The 27,905-nt window shown below is 42.1% G+C and overlaps 2 protein-coding genes across 2 annotated transcripts in view; one reads left to right on the top strand and one right to left on the bottom strand.

Annotated features, from left to right (window-relative positions):
- The window catches only part of LOC110514283 (ras GTPase-activating-like protein IQGAP1), a 67,105-nt gene extending 52,441 nt beyond the window's left edge, over positions 1-14,664 (bottom strand). The window contains exons 1-2 of the mRNA XM_036964583.1: positions 14,410-14,664; positions 11,453-11,555 (exon numbers count right to left, since the gene is read on the bottom strand). Of these exons, the coding sequence (XP_036820478.1) occupies positions 11,453-11,555; positions 14,410-14,455 (149 nt within the window). The 5' untranslated portion in view covers positions 14,456-14,664. The remainder of the gene's footprint in view (positions 1-11,452; positions 11,556-14,409) is intronic.
- Positions 14,665-19,753: 5,089 nt separating this feature from the next.
- On the top strand, positions 19,754-22,355 carry LOC118944568 (cocaine- and amphetamine-regulated transcript protein-like). Its single transcript, XM_036964584.1, has 3 exons — positions 19,754-20,009; positions 20,620-20,697; positions 21,846-22,355. The coding sequence occupies exons 1-3, from the start codon at positions 19,872-19,874 to the stop codon at positions 21,951-21,953; spliced, it is 324 nt and encodes a 107-aa protein (XP_036820479.1). The 5' UTR covers positions 19,754-19,871; the 3' UTR covers positions 21,954-22,355.
- Positions 22,356-27,905: the final 5,550 nt, after the last annotated feature.

Genomic DNA, 27,905 nt, shown 5'->3' with positions numbered 1-27,905 from the left:
TCAAAGGCTTACAACTCACACACACACGCTCCAGATCAGAGCAGTTCAAAGAGACAAAGCATTTCTTCTATTCAGTCAGTGTCTCGTCTGAAATCTCCCCTCCGCCCAACCTGCCTGACTCACGCCAGACCCTAACCTGCCTGACTCACGCCAGACTACCCATCAATGCCAAGAGGAATACTACACACAGTTCTATGTCCTACTCTCTTGTTACGTGTGTCTGTGTGTGTGTGTGTGTGTGTGTGTGTGTGTCTTTTCAAAACAGGGGAGGAGACCAGACGAGGCAAAGTTTGCTGATCAAGCAAGAGGAAGGACAGACCAGTCACATCATGAAACCACATTTCTCCATCACACACTTTGCAGCAACATATCACTACCCCCCTCTCTCTACCCCTATCACAAACCTCCCTTCCTGGTCTTATCAACATGTCTTGTTCAAGCGCTGAGGTTTACCCCTAACTGATATCCAAACCAGAAAAGTCACTTCTAGTGTTCTACAGACTACTGTGCTGACCCCTCCCTCTCTCGTTTAGTCTTCTACAGACTACTGTGCTGACCCCTCCCTCTCTCATTTAGTGTTCTACAGACTACTGTGCTGACCCCTCCCTCTCTCGTTTAGTCTTCTACAGACTGCTGTGCTGACCCCTCCCTCTCTCGTTTAGTCTTCTACAGACTACTGTGCTGACCCCTCCCTCTCTCATTTAGTGTTCTACAGACTACTGTGCTGACCCCTCCCTCTCTCGTTTAGTGTTCTACAGACTACTGTGCTGACCCCTCCCTCTCTCGTTTAGTGTTCTACAGACTACTGTGCTGACCCCTCCCTCTCTCATTTAGTGTTCTACAGACTACTGTGCTGACCCCTCCCTCTCTCATTTAGTGTTCTACAGACTACTGTGCTGACCCCTCCCTCTCTCATTTAGTGTTCTACAGACTACTGTGCTGACCCCTCCCTCTCTCGTTTAGTCTTCTACAGACTACTATGCTGACCCCTCCCTCTCTCGTTTAGTCTTCTACAGACTGTGCTGACCCCTCCTCTCTCATTTAGTCTTCTACAGACTACTATGCTGACCCCTCCCTCTCTCATTTAGTCTTCTACAGACTACTATGCTGACCCCTCCCTCTCTCGTTTAGTCTTCTACAGACTGTGCTGACCCCTCCTCTCTCGTTTAGTCTTTTACAGACTGTGCTGACCCCTCCCTCTCTCGTTTAGTCTTCTACAGACTGCTGTGCTGACCCCTCCCTCTCTCGTTTAGTCTTCTACGGACTGCTGTGCTGACCCCTCCCTCTCTCGTTTCTTTTCTCCTGCCCTCTGTCCCTTTCACCATCTCTCAGTTCCTCTCTCTCCCTCCATATCTCTCCCTTGGAGGCAGATAATGTAGGGTGGACACTATTAGAACCTGTCATCACAACAGTTAGGCTTTCACTGTTGTTGCCAAGCAACCAGTGACACCCACAAGTGAACAACAGAGTCGGCTCTCCTACAACGACAAAATTTAAGGGCCAATCAAACAGGACAATATTACCAGGCCAAGTTTAAGGGCCATTCAAAAAGGACTACGTTGCAGATTCTAATTTATGGGCCAATAGAAAATGACTATGCTGTACCTTCAAATTTGACACTAGGATGTGACCATTGTTTAATATTTGTGGTGGCTATATGTACAGACTGCCTTTACTGAACAATGACTAAGGATTTATGACCTCAATTTGACTGTCAGAATAATACATCACAACAGTCCCCTGAGGACATCATGGTATTTTATTAAATCCCCATTAACTGTTGTAAAAGCAGCAGCTACTCTTCCTGGGGTCCACACGAAACATGACATCATACAGAACATTAAATAGACCAGAACAGCTCAAGGACAGAAGTACATTAAAAAAGGAACATGTGGCCAACATATCAATGCACACAAACTATCTAGGTGAAACACGGGAGAGGTGTTGTGCCCTGAGGTGTCACTTTGTTTTTGTTTTTTAAACAAACCAGGTTTGCAGTTTATTTGAGCAATATGGGATGGGGACTGTGAAAAGACCCCTGGTGGCATGTCTGGTGGGATAAGTTGACTATGCAAACAATTTGGGATTTTCAACACGTTTCTTATAAACAGAGTCTCTCAACTCTTAACCAAGAGAGACTGGCAGCATAGTATTTATATCAGCCCTCTGGTTACAATGAAGAGCAAGACGTGCCGCTCTGTTCTGGGCCAGCTGCAGCTTAACTAGGTCTTTCCTTCAGCACTCGACCACATGACTGGACAATAATCAAGATAAAACTAGAGCCTGCAGGAGTTTCTTCACCACCATTGAATATGTTTTGACCGTGCCAGTTTATAATCTCAGGTAAATTACAATCTAAATGTACAATGTACTCTGGCCATGTACTCCTATAATCTCCACCCAACACAGACGAGGGAGGACTGGCCATCCCTCAGAGCCTGGAACCCATCTAGGTTTCTTCCAGGTCACCGTGCTTCCACATCGCTTGTTGTTTGGGGTTTTAGGCTGGGTTTCTGTATAGCACTGTGTGGCATCTGCTGATGCAAAAATGACTTCATAAATAATCAATACAATTTCTGTCATGACATCACAACAATCACCTGAGGAGATATGGCATCATTATGTTATCAAAACAGTTTGATTTCATCAAGGCCCTAGATGCATTCTTCTACTTGCTGCTCTGTTGACTAGAACAACCCAGTGATTACATCATCCTCCATGCAGCTGTTATACTCCAGCCTGGAAAAGACTGAAACAGGAAATGACTTGAAAATGGCTTCAGTAAAGGGGAACATGGGCTGACTGAGCAGCACTGGGTCCTGTTCATTTGGGATAGTTCTTAGAATATGTGGACAACTATAAATACCTAGGTGTCTGGCTAGAGTGTAAACTCCAAAGTTAAATCTAGAATCAGCTTTCTATTTTGCAACAAAGCCTCCTTCACTCATGCTGCCAAACATACCCTCGTAAAACTGACTATTCTGCCAATCCTTGACTTCAGCGATGTCATTTACAAAATTTCCTCCAATACTCTACTCAGCAAATTGGATGCAGTCTATCACAGTGCCATCTGTTGTCACCAAAGCCCCATGTACTACCCACCATTGCGACCTGTATGATCTCGATGGCTGGCCCTCGCTACATATTCGTCAACAAACCCACTGGCTCCAGGTCATCTATAAGTCTTTGCTAGGAAAAGCTCTGCCTTCTCAGCTCACTGGTCACCATAGCAACACCCACCCGTAGCACACACTCCAGCAGGTATATTTCACTGGTCATCCTCAAAGCCAACACCTCCTTTGGCCGCCTTTCCTTCCAGTTCTCTGCTACCAATGACTGGAACAAATTGCACACAAATTTTTTTTTTTAAATCACAAAAATAGAAATAAAAAAATTAAAAATCACTGAAGTTGGAGACATCTCCCTCACTAACTTCAAGCATCGGCTGTCAGAGCAGCTTACCGATCGCTACAGCTGCACACAGCCCATCTGTAAATAGCCCATCCAACCACCTACCTCATCCCCATATTTTCTTTTTTTTTTTTCTTTTGTTTGCTGCTCTTTTGCACACCAGTATTTCTACTTGTACATCTATCACTCCAGTGTTAATTCCTAAATTGTAATTACTTCACCATTATGGCCTATTTATTGCCTTACCTCATTTGCACACACTGTATACAGATTTATTGTGTTATTGACTGTATGTTTGTTTTATTCCATGTGTAACTCTGTTTTTGGTCACACTGCTTTGCTTTATCTTGGCCAGGTCGCAGTTGTAAATGAGAAGAAGTTGTTCTCAACTGGTCTACCTGGTTAAATTAAAAAAAATAAAGTGCTGAGCGATTAGTTACTTTTGAGGTCGGTTTGGGTAAAAAAAATAAAAATGGACAAGATGGAATTCAAATTATTGAGCCAACGTTGGTGAATACGTGGTTTGAAAACTGAAAATGTACAGCAATTTCAGTGAATCCCTCAGCACTAATTAGGGAACATTGCAAAGCATTTCAAAATGTTATGCCCTGGAAAATAAAAATGTGTGTTTCTTATTGGACAAGTCAAATAAGGCTCTTCCCTGTTTGAGTGTTTACTTCCGCTTGGTGCCTAAATGAACAACCCTAATTTCAGAGTGTGTGAGAAAGTATTGGACATTAAGCACGGTAGACTTCCTTCACGGCAACAGCCAGAGACCTGGGGTATTTACTGCATTCACTACCTGCATGCAACTATGTTGTGTATCTCTTGTTGATTGGTGGTTTAGTACAGCTAAGCAACTGTAGTTCATTAAAGTATTCTAATTTGTTTCTCACATGGAAGGATGAAACAAATACTGTACACAGAGAGTAGAGGAACATACTGTTCAGAGAGAAGGGAGGGAGAGCGATAAAATGACTGTACAACTAGAGAGAAGGGAAGGAGGGAGGCATCGAGGGAAGGAATGAGGACATACGAGCAGATGTCTTATGTTGACGGATGGGGCTCCATAACGCGGTGCAACAACTATACTGTAGAACTAGAGAGAAGGGAAGGAGGGAGGCATCGAGGGAAGGAATGAGGACATACGAGCAGATGTCTTATGTTGACGGCTGGGCTTCCATAACGCGTTGCAACAACTATACTGTAGAACTAACGAAGAGGGAAGATTAGATGGAGGGCTCTCAAGAAATACAGTAACTCAGTCAGAACGGTATGATTTAACACACACATTCACTCTGCATGTCTTCTCTTCATCTGCCATGAAACATCCCTCCATTCACCAATACTTCTCCACAAAGCCTGCTGTGTTTGACAGAGCTAACTACAGTTACATACTGTAGTTACAGACCCTTTCACAGCAGATCTAACATTAATCCGTTGGTTTACACCAACACACTAGTACAAACAATTGAAAATATATTCATGAGAGCATAACATGCTGCTTAGTGGTTAGCTGTATGTTCATTACATGTAAACACTGGCAGATGAAAGCCAAATAGCAGTAGATAATACAATAGTGTGTATTGATGTTCTTGTACATGCCTGCAAGATGGTGCATTTAACCCTCTAAAATCCATATGGTATCAAAGACCTATGTACATTGGACTCCACTTGTGCATCTTTGTCAACAGCAGGAGGGCAGTATGCAACACACAGATGGGACCTTGCCTCAGAAGAGTTATGGGGAGACATGGTTGGCGGACCTGTGTGTGTGTGTGTCCTGCTCTCACTCCACTCTAAAAAAAAAGACCCGTTTTGTGTACGAGCACCAGGCACCAACTCGTCACCACAGAGGGGAGCACAAATACCATGAATAGCAGCGTCTTGAGAGAAATAACACAGAAATAAGGTGGTAAATAAAGTGGTTGTGGAGTGAGTATATAATATACTGTAGTGAAGGGAGGAGGATTAAGAGCACTACATAGTTCTGAGATGTACTGTGGAGTGAGTATATAATATACTGTAGTGAAGGGAGGAGGATTAACAGCACTACATAGTTCTGAGATGTACTGTGGAGTGAGTATATAATATACTGTAGTGAAGGGAGGAGGATTAAGAGCACTACATAGTTCTGAGATGTACTGTGGAGTGAGTATATAATATACTGTAGTGAAGGGAGGAGGATTAACAGCACTACATAGTTCTGAGATGTACTGTGGAGTGAGTATATAATATACTGTAGTGAAGGGAGGAGGATTAAGAGCACTACATAGTTCTGAGATGTACTGTGGAGTGAGTATATAATATACTGTAGTGAAGGGAGGAGGATTAACAGCACTACATAGTTCTGAGATGTACTGTGGAGGGAGTATATAATATACTGTAGTGAAGGGAGGAGGATTAACAGCACTACATAGTTCTGAGATGTACTGTGGAGTGAGTATATAATATACTGTAGTGAAGGGAGGAGGATTAAGGGCACTACATAGTTCTGAGATGTACTGTGGAGTGAGTATATAATATACTGTAGTGAAGGGAGGAGGATTAAGAGCACTACATAGTTCTGAGATGTACTGTGGAGTGAGTATATAATATACTGTAGTGAAGGGAGGAGGATTAAGGGCACTACATAGTTCTGAGATGTACTAAGGAGTGAGTATATAATATACTGTAGTGAAGGGAGGAGGATTAACAGCACTACATAGTTCTGAGATGTACTGTGGAGTGAGTATATAATATACTGTAGTGAAGGGAGGAGGATTAACAGCACTACATAGTTCTGAGATGTACTGTGGAGTGAGTATATAATATACTGTAGTGAAGGGAGGAGGATTAACAGCACTACATAGTTCTGAGATGTACTGTGGAGTGAGTATATAATATACTGTAGTGAAGGGAGGAGGATTAACAGCACTACATAGTTCTGAGATGTACTGTGGAGAGAGTATATAATATACTGTAGTGAAGGGAGGAGGATTAAGAGCACTACATAGTTCTGAGATGTACTGTGGAGTGAGTATATAATATACTGTAGTGAAGGGAGGAGGATTAACAGCACTACATAGTTCTGAGATGTACTGTGGAGTGAGTATATAATATACTGTAGTGAAGGGAGGAGGATTAAGAGCACTACATAGTTCTGAGATGTACTGTGGAGAGAGTATATAATATACTGTAGTGAAGGGAGGAGGATTAAGAGCACTACATAGTTCTGAGATGTACTGTGGAGTGAGTATATAATATACTGTAGTGAAGGGAGGAGGATTAACAGCACTACATAGTTCTGAGATGTACTGTGGAGTGAGTATATAATATACTGTAGTGAAGGGAGGAGGATTAACAGCACTACATAGTTCTGAGATGTACTGTGGAGAGAGTATATAATATACTGTAGTGAAGGGAGGAGGATTAACAGCACTACATAGTTCTGAGATGTACTGTGGAGTGAGTATATAATATACTGTAGTGAAGGGAGGAGGATTAACAGCACTACATAGTTCTGAGATGTACTGTGGAGGGAGTATATAATATACTGTAGTGAAGGGAGGAGGATTAAGAGCACTACATAGTTCTGAGATGTACTGTGGAGGGAGTATATAATATACTGTAGTGAAGGGAGGAGGATTAAGAGCACTACATAGTTCTGAGATGTACTGTGGAGTGAGTATATAATATACTGTAGTGAAGGGAGGAGGATTAAGAGCACTACATAGTTCTGAGATGTACTGTGGAGTGAGTATATAATATACTGTAGTGAAGGGAGGAGGATTAACAGCACTACATAGTTCTGAGATGTACTGTGGAGTGAGTATATAATATACTGTAGTGTAGGGAGGAGGATTAAGAGCACTACATAGTTCTGAGATGTACTGTGGAGTGAGTATATAATATACTGTAGTGAAGGGAGGAGGATTAAGAGCACTACATAGTTCTGAGATGTACTAAGGAATGATCTCCCTCTCAGAATGATCTCTCTGGTTCATCGTTGGTCTGTGCTGCTAGGTCAGGTATATACGCAGGGTAGATCTCCCAGTAATCTCATGTACCAGCTATCCACATCTCTCCTTAACTGTTAAACGGAGGTAGGCCCCTCAACTACTGCTGATACATGTAGAGGGTGGATGGGTAGGCTAAACACACAAAATTGGGAAGGCAAACTGGTCCTTATCTTACACTTTCCCACATTCTAACAGGACACAAGTACACAATAAAACATCTGAAAGTGTTATGCTGTCTATTCACAGGGCCAGCTCACAGGGCCAGCTCACAGGGCCAGCTCACAGGGCCAGCTCACAGGGCCAGCTCACAGGCTTAAGATGACAGAGGGAAGTTCTTCAATTCAGGGTTAGGAGCTGGTTTACCAAGGTTGTGTTCATTAGGGCACAACAGAAACATTTTTAAACAGAAAACTAAAATGATCGTTTCTTATTGGACAAGTCCATGTTGATCCCTCAATGTTCCAACACGTTTTCTTCCATTTGGTGCCTAGTGAACACGACCCAATCAAAACCTGACAAGACCAGAACCTGGTGTTGCCTTCAGATTTCATCCACCCTCCAACTGCCACCTGATGTTGCATGTCCTCATACCAGGATGGGATTGGACAATCAGACACTAGTAATACTGAACACACTGAGCGGAAGCAGTAGGTGGAGCCTTAAACTGCACATTTCAATTAGCTTTGTTTTTGTTCAATGTAGTTTAGTTGAGCCATTGTTGCACATGTACAGTTGAACTGTAAGTATCCATTTGTCATGTCTATACAGACTAACATAACTAATGAGATGGTATTCTGGTCACAGGTTGCCTAGTGGTCAGAGCGTTGGTTACGAGCATTAGGACAGTAACCTAAAAGGTTGCTTGTTCGAATCCCAGAGCCAGCAAGGGTGTTCTGCCCTTGAACAAGGCAGTTAACCACCAACAACACCCGCCCCCTGGGCGCCGATGACGTGGACGGCGATCAAGGCATCCCGCCACACCTCTCTGATTCAGAGGGGTTGGGTTAAATGAGGAAGACATTACTGTTGAATGCATTCAGTTGTACAACTTACTAACGTTACGCATCAGCCTTCTTTTCTTTATATCCAAGGGGAACCCAAGGAGAACCCAAGGAGAACCCTCTTACAGAGCATCTTCACCACTTTACCCTAGAAGCTGACTGCTAACTACTTTCTCCAGATGTAGTTTCAGATTGAATTGGAGGCAGAGAAAGCTCAGCCAGCCTCTTGTGTAAAGGAATAAATAACATGCAGGAAAGACCATTCCCACAGAGAGAGAAAGCTCAGCCAGCCTCTCGTGTAAAGGAATAAATAACATGCAGGAAAGACCATTCCCACAGAGAGAGAAAGCTCAGCCAGCCTCTCGTGTAAAGGAATAAATAACATGCAGGAAAGACCATTCCCACAGAGAGAGAAAGCTCAGCCAGCCTCTCGTGTAAAGGAATAAATAACATGCAGGAAAGACCATTCCCACAGAGAGAGAAAGCTCAGCCAGCCTCTCGTGTAAAGCATTAAGTAACATGCAGGAAAGACCATTCCCACAGAGAGAGAAAGGGAGAGAACGAGACTAAAGAAGACAGAAGTTGAAGAGGAAAAAACAGGTTCACGTGGTTGTTGTGTCAAAGACAAGAACAAACAGTAGTACTGTACTCCTGAATCAAAGTCCTGAACAACTCTTCAATAAACCTGCAACCTTACTTCAGCAACTGTAGGCCTATTTCTCACAGTATGTCTACAGCTATTGGTCATTGGCCACCTAGGAAATTCCTCAAATAGTCAGTGAGAGATGAGCAATATTCAAATATCTCCTCTGATACCATCATAATCTACAGGCTGAAGTGACAGCTATAGAACTAAACACTGCAATGCATGGAAATAACTGGTACAGATAAAAGGTATTTTTTGCATATATGACAGAGAAAGAGAGACAGGGAGAGTAATTACTCACATGTCCACATACACAGTGTGTTCATATCTGTGTGAGAAGCATTCCCATCATACCACACATCACGTTCATGAGCATAAGCATTCCTTGCCTCCAGGCTGAGGTGTTCACAAGCTAATAGTTCTCACCTGTCTGCCGCTGTCCTTCACCTGACACTCACTTTCTCGCTCTCTCTAGAGTGTCCCAAATGGCACCATATTCCCTACATTAGTGCACTACATAGTGCCCTACTTTTGACCAGAGCCCTATGGGCTGGGTTGCCATTTGGAACACAATGGTCTCTCCAGCCTGACACTGTACAACAACAAGCACCTACCTATCAGGAGCTGGAGTCTTATTATATATATAACAGAGTAAGTCCAGCCTCTGTCCTGACCTGGGAGTCAACGCAGGGCTTTCTGCACTTCACAGAACATCACAATTCACACTCAATTAGCAGCATTGTAACTTCTAACCAATCGCTACAACAAACTATAGTCTGTTGAGCAAGGGTGACACTACTTTAATTCTCAGGCAGGGTGACGTCACCACACAACGCTCATTCTGGTGCTAGGCTAACCAGCTAGCGATACTGTAGGGACAGAACTGCAAGAGAATCACAGACAACTTCAGAGGTGTTTGGAAAACGCTGTACGTAGACTTAACATAGGACCTAGGCCCTGACATAAGGCTCTTCTCACCTCTTTAGCAATATATTTGTCAAGCCATGTTTAGAGAACTAGTAGACAGTGGTAAAACACAGGAGAGGGGGAAGACCCAACAGACCAGCGTACCACTGCTGTTTTATCTTCACAACATACAGTCAAACAAACACTCACACCGGAACCCGTTGCTATGACGACCAGGGGTTTCTGTGGCAACAGCGGAAGATACTAAACTCAACAGGGACTTAGTCACTTCCTGTCTCGTTCACTCCTTCCTCTTCTGAGTGTGAGAGTCCACTGGGGGACCTAGGGGATGGGTGTGTGTCAGAGTCCTCTCAAAACCTAGGCCACTAGCTACTTCAGGCATTAACCTGTAGGCCTGATCACCACAACAGACAAAACACACTTTTCAATACTTCTACAATATGAAACACTTCAAACATCACATGACAGTGAGCAGGTATTAATGAATGAGTATAGCATGTTAGTTCTGGCACCACATGTTATACAGGGAGAAAGTAAACAGCACATCCAATGTGGAAACTGCAGCATTGCAAGCAGGTTTCAACACACATACAAAAAGCTCAACCTCAAGAGGGGTTGCTAACACACATAGCAGAGTGATAATGACCACCAAATAAGGCAGTCCAAACATGATATGAAATGTGATACCTAGGGAGCACTATGACTGAAATGGACATAAAAACATGTCTAACCTTACAGAAGTCAACGTTTCAGAAAATACTGACATTTGTACTACCAGGCCAGAACAACAGGTTCAATTCCAGGTGCTGGAAATTAACAAGGATATTCACACGCACACACACTTTACCTTGCATGACGCTCATTAAACCTTGTTTTAATCTACAACACTTAAGCTTTTCTATTCAAGATCACATTGCCAACCATTGTTGATCTCAGCAGTATGTGAGAATTCCAACTATCTGTTCCTCTAAAAAAGAATAAAGCAATTAAAGTCTGAACATGGAAGTCCGATAGGGAGCAGTTCACCCACATGTTATGATACACTCTGAGGTAAAGCCCATGACAGCAATTACAACAAACACCATTGCAATAGCTGAGATGCAACACTGGAGCTAGAATACGAAACAGGGCCCCTGTTTCCTTATAGGGCCCCAGACTCCCTAAGAACACTTCTGTATTCTCTCACATTGGAAGTGTGGATCAATGGCCCCTGTTTCCTTATAGGGCCCCAGACTCCCTAAGAACACTTCTGTATTCTCTCACATTGGAAGTGTGGATCAATGGCAGACTATTTGCATTCTCTGTCCTTCACAGACTGTGGTGAGAGCCATTTCCCTTCTTTCCTACTGCGGGTTGAAGTCTCCCCAGGTACATATCCGGCAGAATTTACATTTGTCTGCTTTTATTCATTTTTATACCAGCCAAAAGAAAAGGCAATTACCAACTAATGAAAAACACAGTCTTACCGTTTAGCCTCCTCGAGATGACAGAGGTATTCGTAGGCCATGTTCTGCTGCCTCCTCTCGTCCATCTCCTCTGCTGTGAGTCGCTCGACACCATCCAGAACAGCTGGAAAACAACACTCACTAGGTGAATACTAGCTCGCTCATAACAGCATAGCTGTACAAGAAACACTCACTAGGTGAATACTAGCTCGCTCATAACAGCATAGCTGTACAAGAAACACTCACTAGGTGAATACTAGCTCGCTCATAACAGCATAGCTGTACAAGAAACACTCACTAGGTGAATACTAGCTCGCTCATAACAGCATAGCTGTACAAGAAACACTCACTAGGTGAATACTAGCTCGCTCATAACAGCATAGCTGTACAAGAAACACTCACTAGGTGAATACTAGCTCGCTCATAACAGCATAGCTGTACAAGAAACACTCACTAGGTGAATACTAGCTCGCTCATAACAGCATAGCTGTACAAGAAACACTCCATTTACAAACATACACAGTACACACACTGAGTTGAGTCTAGCTCACACTCACATTTATAGTAAACACACACAGACTAGCAGACACACAAACAAGTAGGGACGATTAACAAGATAACATGCAAGAACCTTCAAATGAACAGTGAGACAGACTTCTCTCATTCTGCATGTAGGAGGGGTAGAGACTGTCCCATCCATCCTGAATATCACAACTGACATAGTCGTGTTGGCCGCCATCACAAAGATGTAAACAGTCCCAAGAAATTATGTGTTGATTGATTGACAGGCTGATTCAGCTCAGCTGTCATGTTGAACTGTCCTCAACGCTAGGCTACTCCATCCCCTCCCAGTCTGGTTACAACTTGGCCTCACCGCCAGTTCCACATAATGAGATGATTCAAGGGTTACTGATCGGGGAGGACAACTTAGCTTTAGTCACTCACTACACAGTAGGTAAATGTAGGCTAGGTAAATGTAGGCTAGTCTATGCAAACTTTGTTTAAACATCTCCAGCGTTTGTTTGACATTTTTTATTTCTGTGTAAAATGTCTTTATCACTTCAAGTGATCTAGCAAATATGCCAAATGAAATGCATGGGCATTCTTTCAAAGAACTCTGAAGAGACCGTAATAAATCAAACCTATTCTGCAGGTAAACAAAGCTCGTAGCTCACAGTTCTGTGGTCTAGGCTAGGGTCTAGACCGCTGGTTCCCAACCTTTTTCTGTTACTCTACCACCAACTGAATTTCTCTCTGCCAGGAGTACCCCTGAAGTACCCCCTCGTGTGCATTTTACCAGTAGACCTATGGTCTCATGAGTCAACTCAAGTACCCCCTGTGGATAGGCCAAGTACCAGCAGGGGTCTAAGTACCCCTGGTTGGGATCCACTGGCCTAGGCTAAAGAGACCTGCATGGTAATGTTGCTGGAAATATATTTTTAGAGCTGGGAGGGAGAGAAAAAAAAAGTGGGCATGAGCACTCGCATTACAAGAGCTAATTGTTTCAGGCTCCTTCTGGTGATGTCTAGGCCTTCTGAATAACAAGCATATTCATTATAACCTAGGCTACGTGACCATTAGAGAATGGAAAAGTCTAAAAATTGCCACTTACAATTTCCAGGATTTTATTGTGGGGTTTTATTCTACTGACTATGATTACAATTATTATTATTGTGCGGCCTTAATCTCATTTATTAGCCTAATAAATGTATCAAACAACTTGGTAATTTACAGTGGAAGTAATCTTGAAAGCAGTTGACAAGCCAGCAAGTACAGTGGTATGGTTCCCACTTAAACCAAGGCTACCGACTGCCTCAGGAAAGTCTAGTTCCTGGATGGCAGACCAGGTGCTGCTGGAAGTGGTGTTGGAGGGCCAGTAGGAGGCACTCTTTCCTTTGGTCTAAAAAATATCCCAATACCCCAGGGCAGTGATTGGGGACATTGCACTGTGTAGGGTGCAGTCTTTCGGATGGGACGTAAAACGGGTGTCCTGACTCTCTGTGGTCACTAAAAGATCCCATGGCACTTATCGTAAGAGTAGGGGTGTTAACCCTGGTGTCCTGGCTAAATACCCAATCTGGCCCTCAAACCATCACGGTCACCTAATAATCCCAAATTTACAATTGGCTCATTCATCCCCCTCCTCTCCCCTGTAACTATTCAGGTCGTTGCTGTAAATGAGAACATGTTCTCAGTCAACTTACCTGGTAAAATAACGAATAAATAAAATTAAAAACGAGTAAATTAGATTTGTAAAGAACTTTTCATTACAGAATCATTTCAAAGTGCATAAAAATCACAAATGTAAACCAATACAAAAATTCTATAATTATTTTATAAAATATAATTGAAAAAGACAATATCCGAACGTAAATGTTTTTAATTAAGATAAGATCAATGGATACTAGTTCACATATCAATAAACTATAGTAGGCCATCAATAGATGTCAATGAATCGACCAGGTAAACCACTCAACTATTGCATCGTCTTGCTACTTCAGATTCCCTATAAGAAAACAATGTAGCGCCTTATCCTTTACTGTGAAAATTGCAAACATGTCAAAATTCTAAGAGTTGGTGCTATACGGATCCTACCATAGACGTCCCTACCTTAAAAACTTAACCCCTACCTTTACCCTTGACTAAACCTAACCATTTGAAACTCTATTACTTCAATGACGTCTCAAGGATCCCGGATTGCATCGACCAGATTCAATGTGGGCTAATTTAATTCGATGTAGCCACGTAAAATTGCAATATTGTAGCCGATGTAGATGAAAACGCGGAAGTCAGAGCCTACCTACCACGCTGTCAAAAGTCTAACCAAAGTCAAACATGTGAATATAGATAGAACAAAGAAAAAACGCCTGTGAAAATGTATGTATTGATGAAAACAATTAAATTGTTAAACTTCTGTAAACGGAGGTTAAAATATAAATCCCAAGGTGAGCGAGCAGGAAAAGTTTTTAGATACTCACACCCATATCTCGGCCGAAGCCCGTCTGCCTCGTCTGAGGTTGACATATTCTCTGAATAAGTGTTATAATCCTCACTCCCCGGGTTGACGAGGTCAAGTTATAGTAGTTGAGATGATAGCCTATAGTTTCGTCCAGTTCTCTTTGCGGGCTATATAATTGAAAAAGTCGGGAAGGCGCTCTCGGCCCCCTTGCTGCTCCACTGCACGGTTTGAGTCGAGAGCTGAGACTTTTTTTCTTCTTCAAACCTAACTGATGTCACTGGGGTGTGTGTTCCTTCCTAAATCCTAAAGTATGCGTTCGAGGAAACACCCATCAGCAGCCACTCGTCGAAACTGCAGGCGCAGCGCCCTCTGCTGCCTACTACAGGCACTGAAATAACCTTCCTAAAGGCACGCTACGCATCGACACTGATTCAACTCAGAAAATAAGAAACGTCCCTTTTCCAGGACCCTGTCGTTCAAAGATAATTCGTAAAAATCCAAATTAATTCACAGATTGTAAAGGGTTTAAACACTGTTTACCATGCTTGTTCAATGAACCATAAACAATTAATGAACATGCACCTCTGGAACGGTCGTTAAGACACTAACAGCTTACAGACAGTAGGCAATTAAGGTCACAGTTATGAAAACTTAGGACACTAAAGAGGCCTTTCTACTGACTGAAAAACATAAAAAAACATCAAAAGAAAGATGCCCAGGGTCCCTGTTCATCTGCGTGAACGTGCCTTAGGCATGCTGCAAGGAAGCATGAGGAATGCAGATATGGCCAGGGCAATAACTTGCAATGTCCGTACTGTGAGATGCCTAAGACAGCGCTCCAGGGACACAGGACGGACAGCTGATCGTCATCGCAGTGGCAGTCCACGTGTAAAAACACCTGCACAGGATCGGTACATCCAAACATCACACCTGCAGACAGGTACAGGATGGCAACAACAACTGCCCGAGTTACACCAGGAACGCACAATCAGTGCTCAGACTGAGGGCTTGTAGGCCTGTTGTAAGGCAGGTCCTCACCAGACATCACCGGCAACAACATCGCCTATGGGCACAAACCCAGCGTCGCTGGACCAGACAGGACTGGCAAAAAGTGCTCTTCACTGACGAGTCGCGGTTTTGTATCACTGGGGGTGATGGTCGGATTCGCCTTTATTGTCGAAGGAATGAGCATTACAATGAGGCCTGTACTCTGGAGCGGGATCGATTTGAAGGTGGAGGGTCCGTCATGGTCTGGGGCAGTGTGACACAGCATCATCGGACTGAGCTTGTTGTCATTGCAGGCAATCTCAATGCTGTACATTTAAGAGAAGACATCCTCCTCCCTCATGTGGTAACCTTCCTGCAGGCTCATCCTGACATGACCCTCCAGCATGACAATACCACCAGCCATATTGCTCGTTCTGTGCGTGATTTCCTGCAAGACAGGAAATGTCAGTGTTCTGCCATGGCCAGCAAAGAGCCTCTCAATCCCATTGAGCACGTCTGGGACCTGTTGGATCTAAGGGTGAGGGCTAGAGCCATTCCCATCAGAAATGTCTAGGAACTTGCAGGTGCCTTGGTGGAAGAGTGGGGTAACATCTCACAGCAAGAACTGGCAAATCTGGTTCAGTCCATGAGGAGGAGATGCACTGCAGTACTTAATGCAGCTGGTGGCCACACCAGATTTTGACCCCCCCTTTGTTCAGGGACACATTTTTCCATTTCTGTTAGTCACATGTCTATGGAACTTGTTCAGTTTGTCTCAGTTGTTGAATCTTGTTGTGATCATACAAATATTTACACATGTTAAGTTTGCAGTTTGCAGTTCTAGCCAGTACTCCGATGTAAGCTTAGACTCAAACGGTATCAGCCACAGCCTATTTGTCTCTACCCAACATTTGGTAAATGCTGTTCTAAGACTACTGAGTTTTCTACTTGACATTATTCCCTGGGAATACCGTTGTGCAATATGTCTCTACAATGACAACAAGCAACGAGCTGCAACACAGTTCAAAGGTGGTTATCTACTGCAGAAGCGATAAGAGGTCATTGTTAGATACAGTTGAAGTCGGAAGTTTACATACACCTTAGCCAAATACATTTAAACTCAGTTTTTCACAATTCCTGACATTTAATCCTAGTAAAATTTCCCTGTTTTAGGTCAGTTAGGATCAACACTTCATGTTAAGAATGTGAAATGTCAGAATAATAGTAGAGAGAATTATTTATTTCAGCTTTTATTTCTTTCATCACATTCCCAGTGGGTTAGAAGTTTACATACACTCAATTAGTATTTGGTAGCATTGCCTTTACATTTATTAACTTTGGTCAAACATTTCAGGTAGCCTTCCTCAAGCTTCCCGAAATAAGTTGGGTGAATTTTGGCCCATTCCTCCTGACAGAGCTGGTGTAACTGAGTCAGGTTTATAGGCCTCCTTGCTCATACACGCTTCTTCAGTTCTGCCCACAAATGTTCTATAGGATTGAGGTCAGGGCTTTGTGATGGCCACTCCAATACTTTGACTTTGTTGTCCTTTAAGCCATTTTGCCACAATTTTGGAAGTATGCTTGGGGTCATTGTCCATTTGGAAGACCCATTTGCAACCAAGCTTTAACTTCCTGACTGATGTCTTGAGATGTTGCTTCAATATATCCACATAATTTCCCCTCATGATACCATCTATTTTGTGAAGTGCACCAGTCCCTCCTGCAGCAAAGCACCTCCACAACATGATGCTGCCACCCCTGTGCTTCATGGTTGGGATGGTGTTCTTCGGCTTGCAAGCGTCCCCCTTTTTCCTCCAAAAATAACTATTGTCATTATGGCCAAATAGTTCTATTTGTATTTCATCAGACCAGAGGAGATTTCTCCAAAAAGTACGATCTTTGTCCCCATGCGCAGTTGCAAACCGTAGTCTGGCTTTTTTATGGTGGTTTTGGAGCAGTGGCTTCTTCCTTGCTGAGTGGCCTTTCAGGTTATCTCAATATAGGGCTCATTCTACTGTGGTTATAGATACTTTTGTACCTGTTTCCTCCAGCATCTTCACAAGGTCCTTTGCTGTTGTTCTGGGATTGATTTGCACTTTTCGCACCAAAGTACGTTGATCTCTAGAAGACAGAACGCGCCTCCTTCCTGAGTGGTATGACGGCTGCGTGGTCCCATGGTGTTTATACTTGCGTACTATTGTTTGTACAGATAAACGTGGTACCTTCAGGTGTTTGAACATTTCTCCCAAGGATGGACCAGACTTGTGGAAGTCTACACATTTTTTTCTGAGGTCTTGGCTGATTTCTTGTGATTTCCCCATGATGTCAAGCAAAGAGGCACTGAGTTTGAAGGTAGGCCTTGAAATAGATCCACAGGTACACCTCCAATTGACTCAAATTTTGTAAATTTGCCTATCAGAAGCTTCTAAAGCCATGATGTCAATTTTCCAAGCTGTAATGGCTCTGTGAGCCCCCCCCCCCCCCCCCCCCAAGTGAAAGAACTGTATCATGATTCTTGTTGTATGTTCTGTATTATGTGTTATGTATGTTCTGTATTATGTGTTATGTATGTTCTGTATTATGTGTTATGTATGGTAAGTGTTTTTATGTGTTATGTATGTTCTGTATTATGTGTTATGTATGTTCTGTATTATGTGTTATGTATGGTAAGTGTTTTTATGTGTTATGTATGTTCTGTATTATGTGTTATGTATGTTCTGTATTATGTGTTATGTATGTTCTGTATTATGTGTTATGTATGTTCTGTATTTTGTGTTATGTATGTTCTGTATTATGTGTTATGTATGTTCTGTATTATGTGTTATGTATGTTCTGTACTATGTGTTATGTATGTTCTGTATTATGTGTTATGTATGTTATGTATTATATGTTATGTATGTTCTGTATTATGTGTTATGTATGTTCTGTATTATATGTTATGTATGTTCTGTATTATGTGTTATGTATGTTCTGTATTATATGTTATGTATGTTCTGTATTATGTGTTATGTATGTTCTGTATTTTGTGTTATGTATGTTCTGTATTATGTGTTATGTATGTTCTGTATTATGTGTTATGTATGTTCTGTATTATGTGTTATGTATGTTCTGTATTTTGTGTTATGTATGTTCTGTATTATGTGTTATGTATGTTCTGTATTATGTGTTATGTATGTTCTATATTATGTGTTATGTATGTTCTGTATTATGTGTTATGTATGTTCTGTATTATGTGTTATGTATGTTCTATATTATGTGTTATGTATGTTCTGTATTATGTGTTATGTATGGTAAGTGTTTTTATGCAACTGTTTATGACGTAACTTCTCTTTGTGTAAACTGAGCAATAATTTATAAAGTCAAAGTCGAAGGGGAATGGAGCTTTTATATCGTTATATTAGCTTCAGTATTAGAACATTGTCCTTCTCTATTTCACTGTATATTAGGTTTGTGAAGGAAAAATGAGACACGGGGTTGTTTTGTAATGGATATCAGTGATTAGATATTGTAATTATGTTGAAATCACAATTGATTCCCAACTCAGTTAAAATCACCGTTGAAATTCTATTGCGGGATTGTAATTGTCTCATTCAACGTGAGAAATGGCCCCTACAAGGAACATTTTATTTAATAGCCTACAGTTGCCTTACGCAATGTAATTGGTATATATTGAGGTGGGACTTGCAACAGAGTGAAAAACAACTTCATAATCTACCATTATAAATAGAGGGGGTTTAAATCTGAACAATTCACAAAATAAGAAGCTATGGGATGCAAGTGTAACGTGTGATGGGATGTAAGTGTAACGTGTGATGGGATGCAAGTGTAACGTGTGATGGGATGTAAGTGTAACGTGTGATGGGATGCCAGTGTAACGTGTGATGGGATGTAAGTGTAACGTGTGATGGGATGCAATTGTAACGTGTGATGGGATGCAAGTGTAACGTGTGATGGGATGCAAGTGTAACGTGTGATGGGATGCCAGTGTAACGTGTGATGGGATGCAAGTGTAACGTGTGATGGGATGTAAGTGTAACGTGTGATGGGATGCAAGTGTAACGTGTGATGGGATGTAAGTGTAACGTGTGATGGGATGTAAGTGTAACGTGTGATGGGATGTAAGTGTAACGTGTGGTGGGATGTAAGTGTAACGTGTGATGGGATGTAAGTGTAACGTGTGATGGGATTCAAGTGTAACGTGTGATGGGATGCAAGTGTAACGTATGGGATTTGAACCCACCAGTTCAAATAACACAATTAAGAGTCATCCTTCAAACCATTCAAGATGCATTGAAGACTGGAGTTCCTCGCAATGGGTCTTGAAACCCAGCTAAATGACCTTACAGGCGGGGCTACTCGCTAGTATAAATGCAGAGGTCCGGCAGTCCGTTGCACATTTACTCACTCTGAACTTCCGAACCTCCACTTTGATCCCCTGCGCTCTCTTATTGCCGCCACGACTGCACAGCATTTACCACGCACCGCATCAGAACCATGGATAGCTCAGGAGTGCTGCTCCGACTGCTGTGTATCGGTCTGATGTCCGTTATGTGCCGAGGACAGGCGTCACATGAAGTTTCCGCAGAGGACTTTGGCGCGCAGAACTCTGCCGCGGCCGCAGAGAAAGAACTTGTAAGTTCATATAGGGAATCACTTTTGTTGTTTCAGGCTACCCTGGCATGTTGGTCCTGATCTATATATTCATGCACTACAGGTTCTCAATTTAATATATAAATCTAAGTCAATATAATTCGAAATATAAATGCAATCTAAATGTTCGCCCATGATTGGATTATGGTCAACATAACCTTATTCAGCAGTTCGTCCTGATAAAGATGTCCTTGAGAATCCGATTTATCCATCACTTTTATCCATGGTTAAACACAGGGATGGAGCTAAAGATTTAGTCCACTGGCCAGCCGGGCTAGTAAACCAACATTTATACTAGCCCGTCTGAAAAGTACCGGCCTCGGTCTAGCTGGCTATCTTATTTAATGTCCATCCCTGGTTGAACCTCTGGAACATATCGCTAAATGTCAAATGTGACACCTGAAGAGATAAAGTTCCACAAGAGGATCTTCTGGAAACAAAAATATAGCCTCTATAACACTGACATTGTCGTTAGGCAGTACATAAACTCATGGGGAAATTGCACTCATATAGGAGTATAGATTTGAAAACTCCCCTTGAGAAAAGCAATGAGAAATTCCATTGACCCTGTTTCCTTTACTCCGTGTCACAGGTGGATGCGATGGAGGCTCTTCTAGTGAAGATGCAGAGCCGTCTGCCTTCTAATGAGAAGAGAGGGATGATCCCTCCTGTGAGTCCTAATATGTTCCTGTTTAAAACTAACTTTTACCAATGTTATTTTTGACCAAATGGAGGTTATGACTACATTTAAAATCCTCAGTACTTTTCAAGTATCAAAGGGGTGTTATAAACTGGGTGGTTCGAACCCTGAATGCTGATTGGCTGAAAGCTGTGGTATATCAGAGTATAACATTGGTCTGACAAAACATTTATTTGTACTGCTCTAATTAAGTTGGTAGCCAGTTTATAATAGCAATAAGGCACTTTAGGGGTTTGTGATATATGGCCAATGTACCACAGCTAATGGCTGTGTCCAAGCACTCCGCGTTGCGTCTTGCATTAGAACAGCCCTTAGCCATGGTATATTGGCCATATACCACAGGCCTTATTGCTGAAATATATTATAGGAGTTTATTTATTTGGAACAAAATGTGGATGCCTGTTATTAACGTGGAAGTTTAGGATTTGACAACTTTATGTTAGATAGTTCCTCACCCTGAAAGCTGTCCATGGGTCAGGAGAAGCTTTAATCCATGGTTTGGTTTTCTTGAAATATTCCCTATTTCAGCTAACTTTAGCCACCACAAGCTAACAATCAATAATAGTGGCATGTGAGCTGTTTTTTTTGTAATGGCCAAATCACCTGAAATCAACTCAAATCAACTCCATATTTTATTTGATGTCACGGGCATTTGGCTTTTTTTTGTAAAATCCTGAACATCCCCTTTAAGCCCCCCATGTTTCTCCCACTCTGTGTTATAGTCTGGCCCCATTTCAATGCAGTTCAATTGAAAGTTTATGTAAAACCAATTAACGAGTATAACCTGTCAGTATAATTAAATGCAAGCGGAGAAATGCCAACAGCCTTTGATTTGAGTGCAATTATGCAGCCTATTCTAGATAGCGTCCCTAAGTCTAATTAACTGAAAGGAGGAAGAGTCTAAAGAACCAGCGAACACCGCTTCATTCATACAGCAAACTAATTAGAACTTTCATTACCATCGCTGACTAACTCTTTCTCCCCTAATTAAATGTTGTTGTTTTTAGTTAAGTTCTGTGTTTTGCGATAAAGCTACTTTGTGTTTCCTCTCTATATCTCTTTCTCTCTCTCCGTCTATCTATCTCTCCCACCTCCCTCACTCTCTCTCGGTCTCTCAGTGTGGTATGGGCGACCGGTGTGCCTTGAGGCATGGACCCCGCATTGGGAAGCTCTGTGACTGTGGCAGAGTCAGCAGCTGCAACTCCTTCCTCCTCAAATGTCTCTAAACTCCCTCAAGGAGAAACACTTCACTAGAACCACCACATCCAACGCTCCAGCCAAGACAGAGGAATATCATCATCAACTTGTATCATCACCTGTATCCCAAATGATACCCTATTCCCACTACTTTAGATCATGTCCCCAAGGGCTCTGGTCAATATTATTGCAATATTTTGGGAATATGGGGAGTTTGCGACAAACCACTGTGTCCACAACCGCAAGGGATATGCAGCATCCACATGCTGTAGGCCAACATTATGGCACTTGAGTGTTGTCTTGTTTTGTCCTTGTGCTTTGATAAAGTCCTTTCCATTGAAAGAGGAGCATGGAGGTGTTCTGTAACCCAGAAAGCATTTACAGCATGTGCGCTCTAGACTGTCAAACACATAAACATGTTGGTCATCTCACTTGTTGTGGATTTACTGTTCTTATTTCAATACCTCAATGCAAAAATCAAAAAGGTCATTTTGGGATCAAACTGTGACTTAAAGAAATCATTCACTTTAAGATATGATGCATTCCAGCTATCATTAAGAACACAATTACAAAATAGTTCAACACATAGATCTACTATAGTCTCTTAATGTCATAGCTGGAATTATCATGTAACACAGTCTATGAGTCTCGCAGTCTATCTACATTCCAGTGTCCTGTGTTGATCCAGGACATGTTCACCTCAGGGTCGTGTTCATAATGAAGAAAACGGGAGGGAGGGACTACCTGAGCATTTTGCTATGATGTGCTCCAATGAATACGACCCATGGTGTTGTTCATTAGGTACAACATTGAAGAAAACAAAGTAAAACGGGGAGGTAGGACTATCTGAATTTGTCCAATAAGAAACGTTTTCATTGCAAAATGTTTTCCTACGTTATGGCCTAATAATCACAACCCTGCCTTTTAGGACATCTTTCAGCGCACAGGAAAAACCAACCATTATGTAAACTAATGAGGAGGTTAGATATGGTTCTGTTTGCTAGTAAACGTCAATACAACTCAATGCCATCGTTCCATAAGACAACTGTAACCCGACGGCTGCTCCTGGACATAGCAAATATTTACATGGGTATCACAAACAAAACACATTTGCATCACCTATTTGCTTGCCACTGTAACAAAAGGCAGTACAGCATGACTGGTAGCCTGAGCTATGTGTAAAGGAGGTGTCATTTTCAGTGCCAATATTCTGTCAGTACTACGGCTTCCCACCTTCATTTAAACACGTGAAGGAGTATGTGACATGGAAGGTCGTCTTCTTGGCCTCCGAACTGAGGGGAAGTTGGCAGAAGAGGAAGCACTGAGTTGGATGACGCGTTAAGTAACGTTAATGGAAATGAGTGGAAAACTGTCACGTTGAGGAATGGAGCAAAACGGGATAAAGTTGTTCATGAAGACAGGCTTTGGTCTATTAATGGTCTGTTCCTTGTTGGAGTTAGTTTCATGGGAAAATCTGTGTTTTTGGGAGATCCATTAGCAGTCAAGGAGATGGTGGAGGACCCACTGGAAAAGGTGGTGTCAATCAAAGTGACCAGGAGCGGTATGGTGTTGATTTGTTGTGTCAGAAGAACAAAAGGAAAGTGCATTGTGTCTCTCTGAATTATCGGAGTAGAATTCAAAGTGGATATTTTCTGAAGAGGGAACAGATCAAATGTCTGGCGTCGCGGTGGAAATTGAGGCTGAACATATACAATGTACCAGGAGTAATGGATGTATGATGATTGAACTGTATGGTGAAGGAAAGAGACAAGCCTATCGGTGCTATTGCTATTTGATGGAATATCTCTTCCCACAGATATAAAGCTGGGGTATATGAGATACACAGTGAGAGCTTCTGTGAACAGACCATTGCAGTGTTGTTAATGTAAAAAGTTTGGCCACGTGGCAAGTGTGTGCAGATGGAATAAATATGTTGTGGAAGGGTCGGTGGATACACGGTGTTGCAATTGTGGTGGGAACCACGTTCCTGGAATGCCCTGTCAGGGTGAAGGAGGTCGAAGTAGCAAGAATCTGGGCTGTTCACCAGGTCTCTTATGCAGAGGCAGCGCAAATAGCGGAAGGGAGAAATGGCACTGGATGCCCCGCAGCCTGCAGAAAGTGTTGTTCATCATTTGAGGGATCCTGAAGTACTGATAGTGAAGAAGGTGGATTTTGTTGTGTTTATTGCACAGGTGATCAATTGTACAAGTCAAACTAACAAGAAATCAAAGAAACTTTACATAATTGTGAATGCAGCGAAAATGTTTCTGGATCTGCTGAAAAATTCCTGTGAATGTTGTCTGAAGATGCAGTTCCCTTTCAGGCCCCAGATTTGAATGATAGTGTCCCGTTCTCCCAGGCTGTTGGCCTGGGATAGGATCAGATAGGGCCAAAGTAGTGAAATAGTGGTTTTAATGGGTGTAGAGTTAGTTGGTAGGGAATTGATTTTCTCTATCAAAGTGTAATTAATTCATATTACAGAATAGTAGGCTAAAATACAGCCAAAACAGTAGGTGGCGACATGCACCTATATCATTTGTTAGCAGACCGCCATAATACCAAAGAAAAATAAGTATGTGACATGGGGAAAGTCGGCCATCTTGTTTAGCAGCCTGACTCAGGTAGTGAAGTTCAGTGTCATCCTTCTCTTTTGAGTGAAAACACTACTGCGATCAATAGCCTTAGGCCGGTATTCCATCCAAACCATGTTATAGAGCAGGGCATTGCACTTGACCTTTAAAGGTCATTTATGCTTGAGCCAACATGCGCATTGTTTTCCATGAATGCGATCTCCGCAAACGTCTGTAAAATTGCCTTTAAAAGTCACATTGTCAGTGTGTTGCTCTATAACGCACCTTGGATTGTATCCCAGCCTAATTCAGTTGGAAATGTAACTGAATATGGTGTCAATTAGTTTAATTTGTTGTTGTTGTGAAAATGACAGTCATGCCTACACATATTTACAACAGTGGAAAGTATGGAAGCTATCTTATGGATTAGGATAAATGACTGTCCTTTTTATTCCTGGTAGATACCCCTCATTCCACACAATACCATGGTTATTGAGCCATGTGCACATGGTTCTGCACACTGTATAATGTTTGTTTATTCACACAAAACTGTTTCACTTAAGTACTACACACTGTGACCAGAAATGGACCCATATCCTCCCGCTGTGATATGAGCCAAACCCTCTTATAATGCATCATTACTGTAAATATTCAGGTCAAACATTCAAATGCACAACATCTTTAAACAGAAAGGACTTGGGTTCAAACAGTCTTGGTTTCCTTTCAAATACTTTAGCGGCACTTGATTGAGTTTTTCTGGCTTAATGGAACCAATGAAATCGTCCCAGAAGTCCAAACCCTGTGTCCTCTGCCCATCTGGCACTCCAGCCAAGCTCAATCAAACCCTCAATGTATTTGAAAGAAAAAAAATACTACTTGAAACCAGGTATAAAACACAGTGGGCTGGCTGTGGGCACACCTAGCTGTCGGACTGCATTGAGTGCACATCCCAGCAATTCAGAGTGTCTCCATCCACAAGTCCATAAAAGGACAGTAATGTTAGAGAGCATGGCTCATTTAAAGATCCCCTGGTTTCTTGCTTTGGGGGAAAATTATAGCGAGTCAAGCACAAACCCCATGGTACTGCCTTTCCAACCATGATGCACCATTTCAGTGTGCAAAAAAAACCATGTCAATAATGATACATCTTTATGGCTGAATGTCGCTCTGTTTCGGATATTTGTCGCTGTGAGCGATACATTATTAAGGGGTGTCATTGTAATGTATGCGTCTGGGTGGTGGCGCGTCTGGTGTGTGTATGTGAAGAAATGTATTTGTTGGGATTGGAGGTGTCAAGAAAAATGTGAATCTGGTTGATGGGAAACTAGGCATCCTGATATCCAGATTGGGTATCTTAAAGTGAATGAGAATCTCTTTCTCTCTCGCGCGCTCTCTGTCTTTCTCTTTCTCTCTCTCTTTCTCTTTCTCTCTCTCTTCCTCTTTCTCTCTCTCTCATTCTCTCTATTGCAAAAGGTATGTACAAAAATATATAAAATCAAATACAAATTGAACGTTTTATGTAAGACTAATAATCTATTTCATATATGATATTCATATAGGATAAAAGTAAGATCCATTCTGTTTCCTGTGAAGACATAGCATGCAAATGGGGTGGTGAAATCTCTGACTTCCTCATGGTCAATCACACTAACTGCCCAACCAAAACAGTTTGTGCAATACCTCGCTGAAATGTAGACGAATGTCTCCAGGCATTCTGGAGAACCTTGTACAACGCCAGGCGCTCCAGGCTTCTTTATGAACATAAGATTTTAATGCACCTTTTGTAATAATCAAAATATATGATTTGAATGTACTTTTTGCAATCTTCTTCTCTCCAGCAATTATCTCTTTGAAAGTATGTGAATATTCATTGCCCACATGTTGGCCTCATCTCAACTTATCTTTGATGAAACAGTTGGCCTTGACTTATCCTAAGATGGCCGACAGACAACTACTACCCTCGTTTCTCTAATTTGATCCTGTTTGTCTTCAGTTAGCCTCACTATACAGTGTCTGTAGATGTGGCTCCAATCTGCCTGAACACAGCCTGGGTCTCTTTTTCTCTCAACCCCTCTTATTACATCAGTGTTCTAGTGATGGTCTGGTGAGGGTCTGGTGATGGGACACAACAGGACCTGTGTGTTCACTAACGTCTGTCACACCCGTCACGCTGCCGGGGCTCCTGTCAAAGCAATGGAGACAGGAAGGACCAGACTGAGACTCTGTGTTAATCATGTTAAAGTAAGGAGAGGCTATCATACTGACTGTGGGGGCAGGGTTCCATCCTCTCACTGTCTGTCAGACTAACACTACTGTAGTGATCAAGGGGGAACCGCCATAGTGGAGCTTCAACATGCAAGCCTGTAGTTACAGGGCAAGTACACCGGCTCCTGTGCCATGAAAGTCCAGACTTCTTGGCAGAAGCTGTCACGTTCGCTGGAATAAATGTCAGACCAAAACGCAGCGGATGTTGAGTTCCACATTATTTATTAGAAAGTGAAACTAAGCAAAGACAAATAAACAATAAACTAACAACGAACCGTGACTACAGAGATGCTTCGTGCACTAACTCAAAACACAATATCCCACAAACACAGGTGGGAACAAACACTACTTAAATATGATTCCCAATTAGAGACAACGATTACCAGCTGCCTCTAATTGGGAATCATACAAATCACCAACATAGAAACATGAAAACTAGAACACCCACATAAGAAAGAATAAACTAGACTAACCCCCCCAGTCACGCCCTGACCTACTCCACCATAGAAAATAAAGACTTTCTATGGTCAGGACGTGGCAGAAGCAGTATTGCGTCTACAGGAAGGTTATACTATTGCCTGCTTAGAATCAGAATGGACAGTCATTTCACGTTGTACGGATATAGTACAATTTTGATTTGTATCTTTGATTTTCATACAATCTGTACATATTTTAAGATTAATGAAACGTATATCATCATACAGAAACCCAAATTACAGTTAATGAACTGTTAGTTATTTTAAGTAGCTATGATATTGAGCAGGAGGAACAACTCAAAGAGCAGTATTTTTCAGTTTCTCCACCACTTTAGCAAGCAAAGTGTTTCTGCTCAGAAGAGGTCTTGGGACAACGTGTCTGTCGGCACTCTGGGCAGCTGTAGACAGCCTTCAGATCATCCTGATCCCAACAGCCCTGAATACAGCCCATACAGTAGCTGTGTCCACAGGCAGTAGTCAGTGGATCCAGATACACTGCTGATTGGTGCGACAGTAAACCTCCAGCAGTTTGCCATGATGAGAGCAGATCTACTCCTGAAGACTGTCTGGCTTTAAGTTGTGTCATAGTACACAGCACATGTTATTCTTATTATATTTGTGTTTTGAACCAGGGTTTGTGTACACTTTTTGTACAGTGTTTCTTTGCAAT

The sequence above is a fragment of the Oncorhynchus mykiss genome, chromosome 26 (assembly GCF_013265735.2).
Source record: "Oncorhynchus mykiss isolate Arlee chromosome 26, USDA_OmykA_1.1, whole genome shotgun sequence".
Taxonomy (NCBI): Eukaryota; Metazoa; Chordata; class Actinopteri; order Salmoniformes; family Salmonidae; genus Oncorhynchus; species Oncorhynchus mykiss.
Note: the sequence above shows the minus strand (reverse complement) of the source record. Positions and strands in the feature narration are given on the sequence as shown.

Bases quoted from the DNA above. Each gene is read 5' to 3' on its own strand.
- LOC118944568 (XM_036964584.1), top strand. From the start codon at position 19,872: ATGGATAGCTCAGGAGTGCTGCTCCGACTGCTGTGTATCGGTCTGATG. The intron at 20,010-20,619 runs GTAAGTTCATAT...TCCGTGTCACAG, and splicing joins CGGCCGCAGAGAAAGAACTT to GTGGATGCGATGGAGGCTCT. The intron at 20,698-21,845 runs GTGAGTCCTAAT...TCGGTCTCTCAG, and splicing joins AGAGAGGGATGATCCCTCCT to TGTGGTATGGGCGACCGGTG.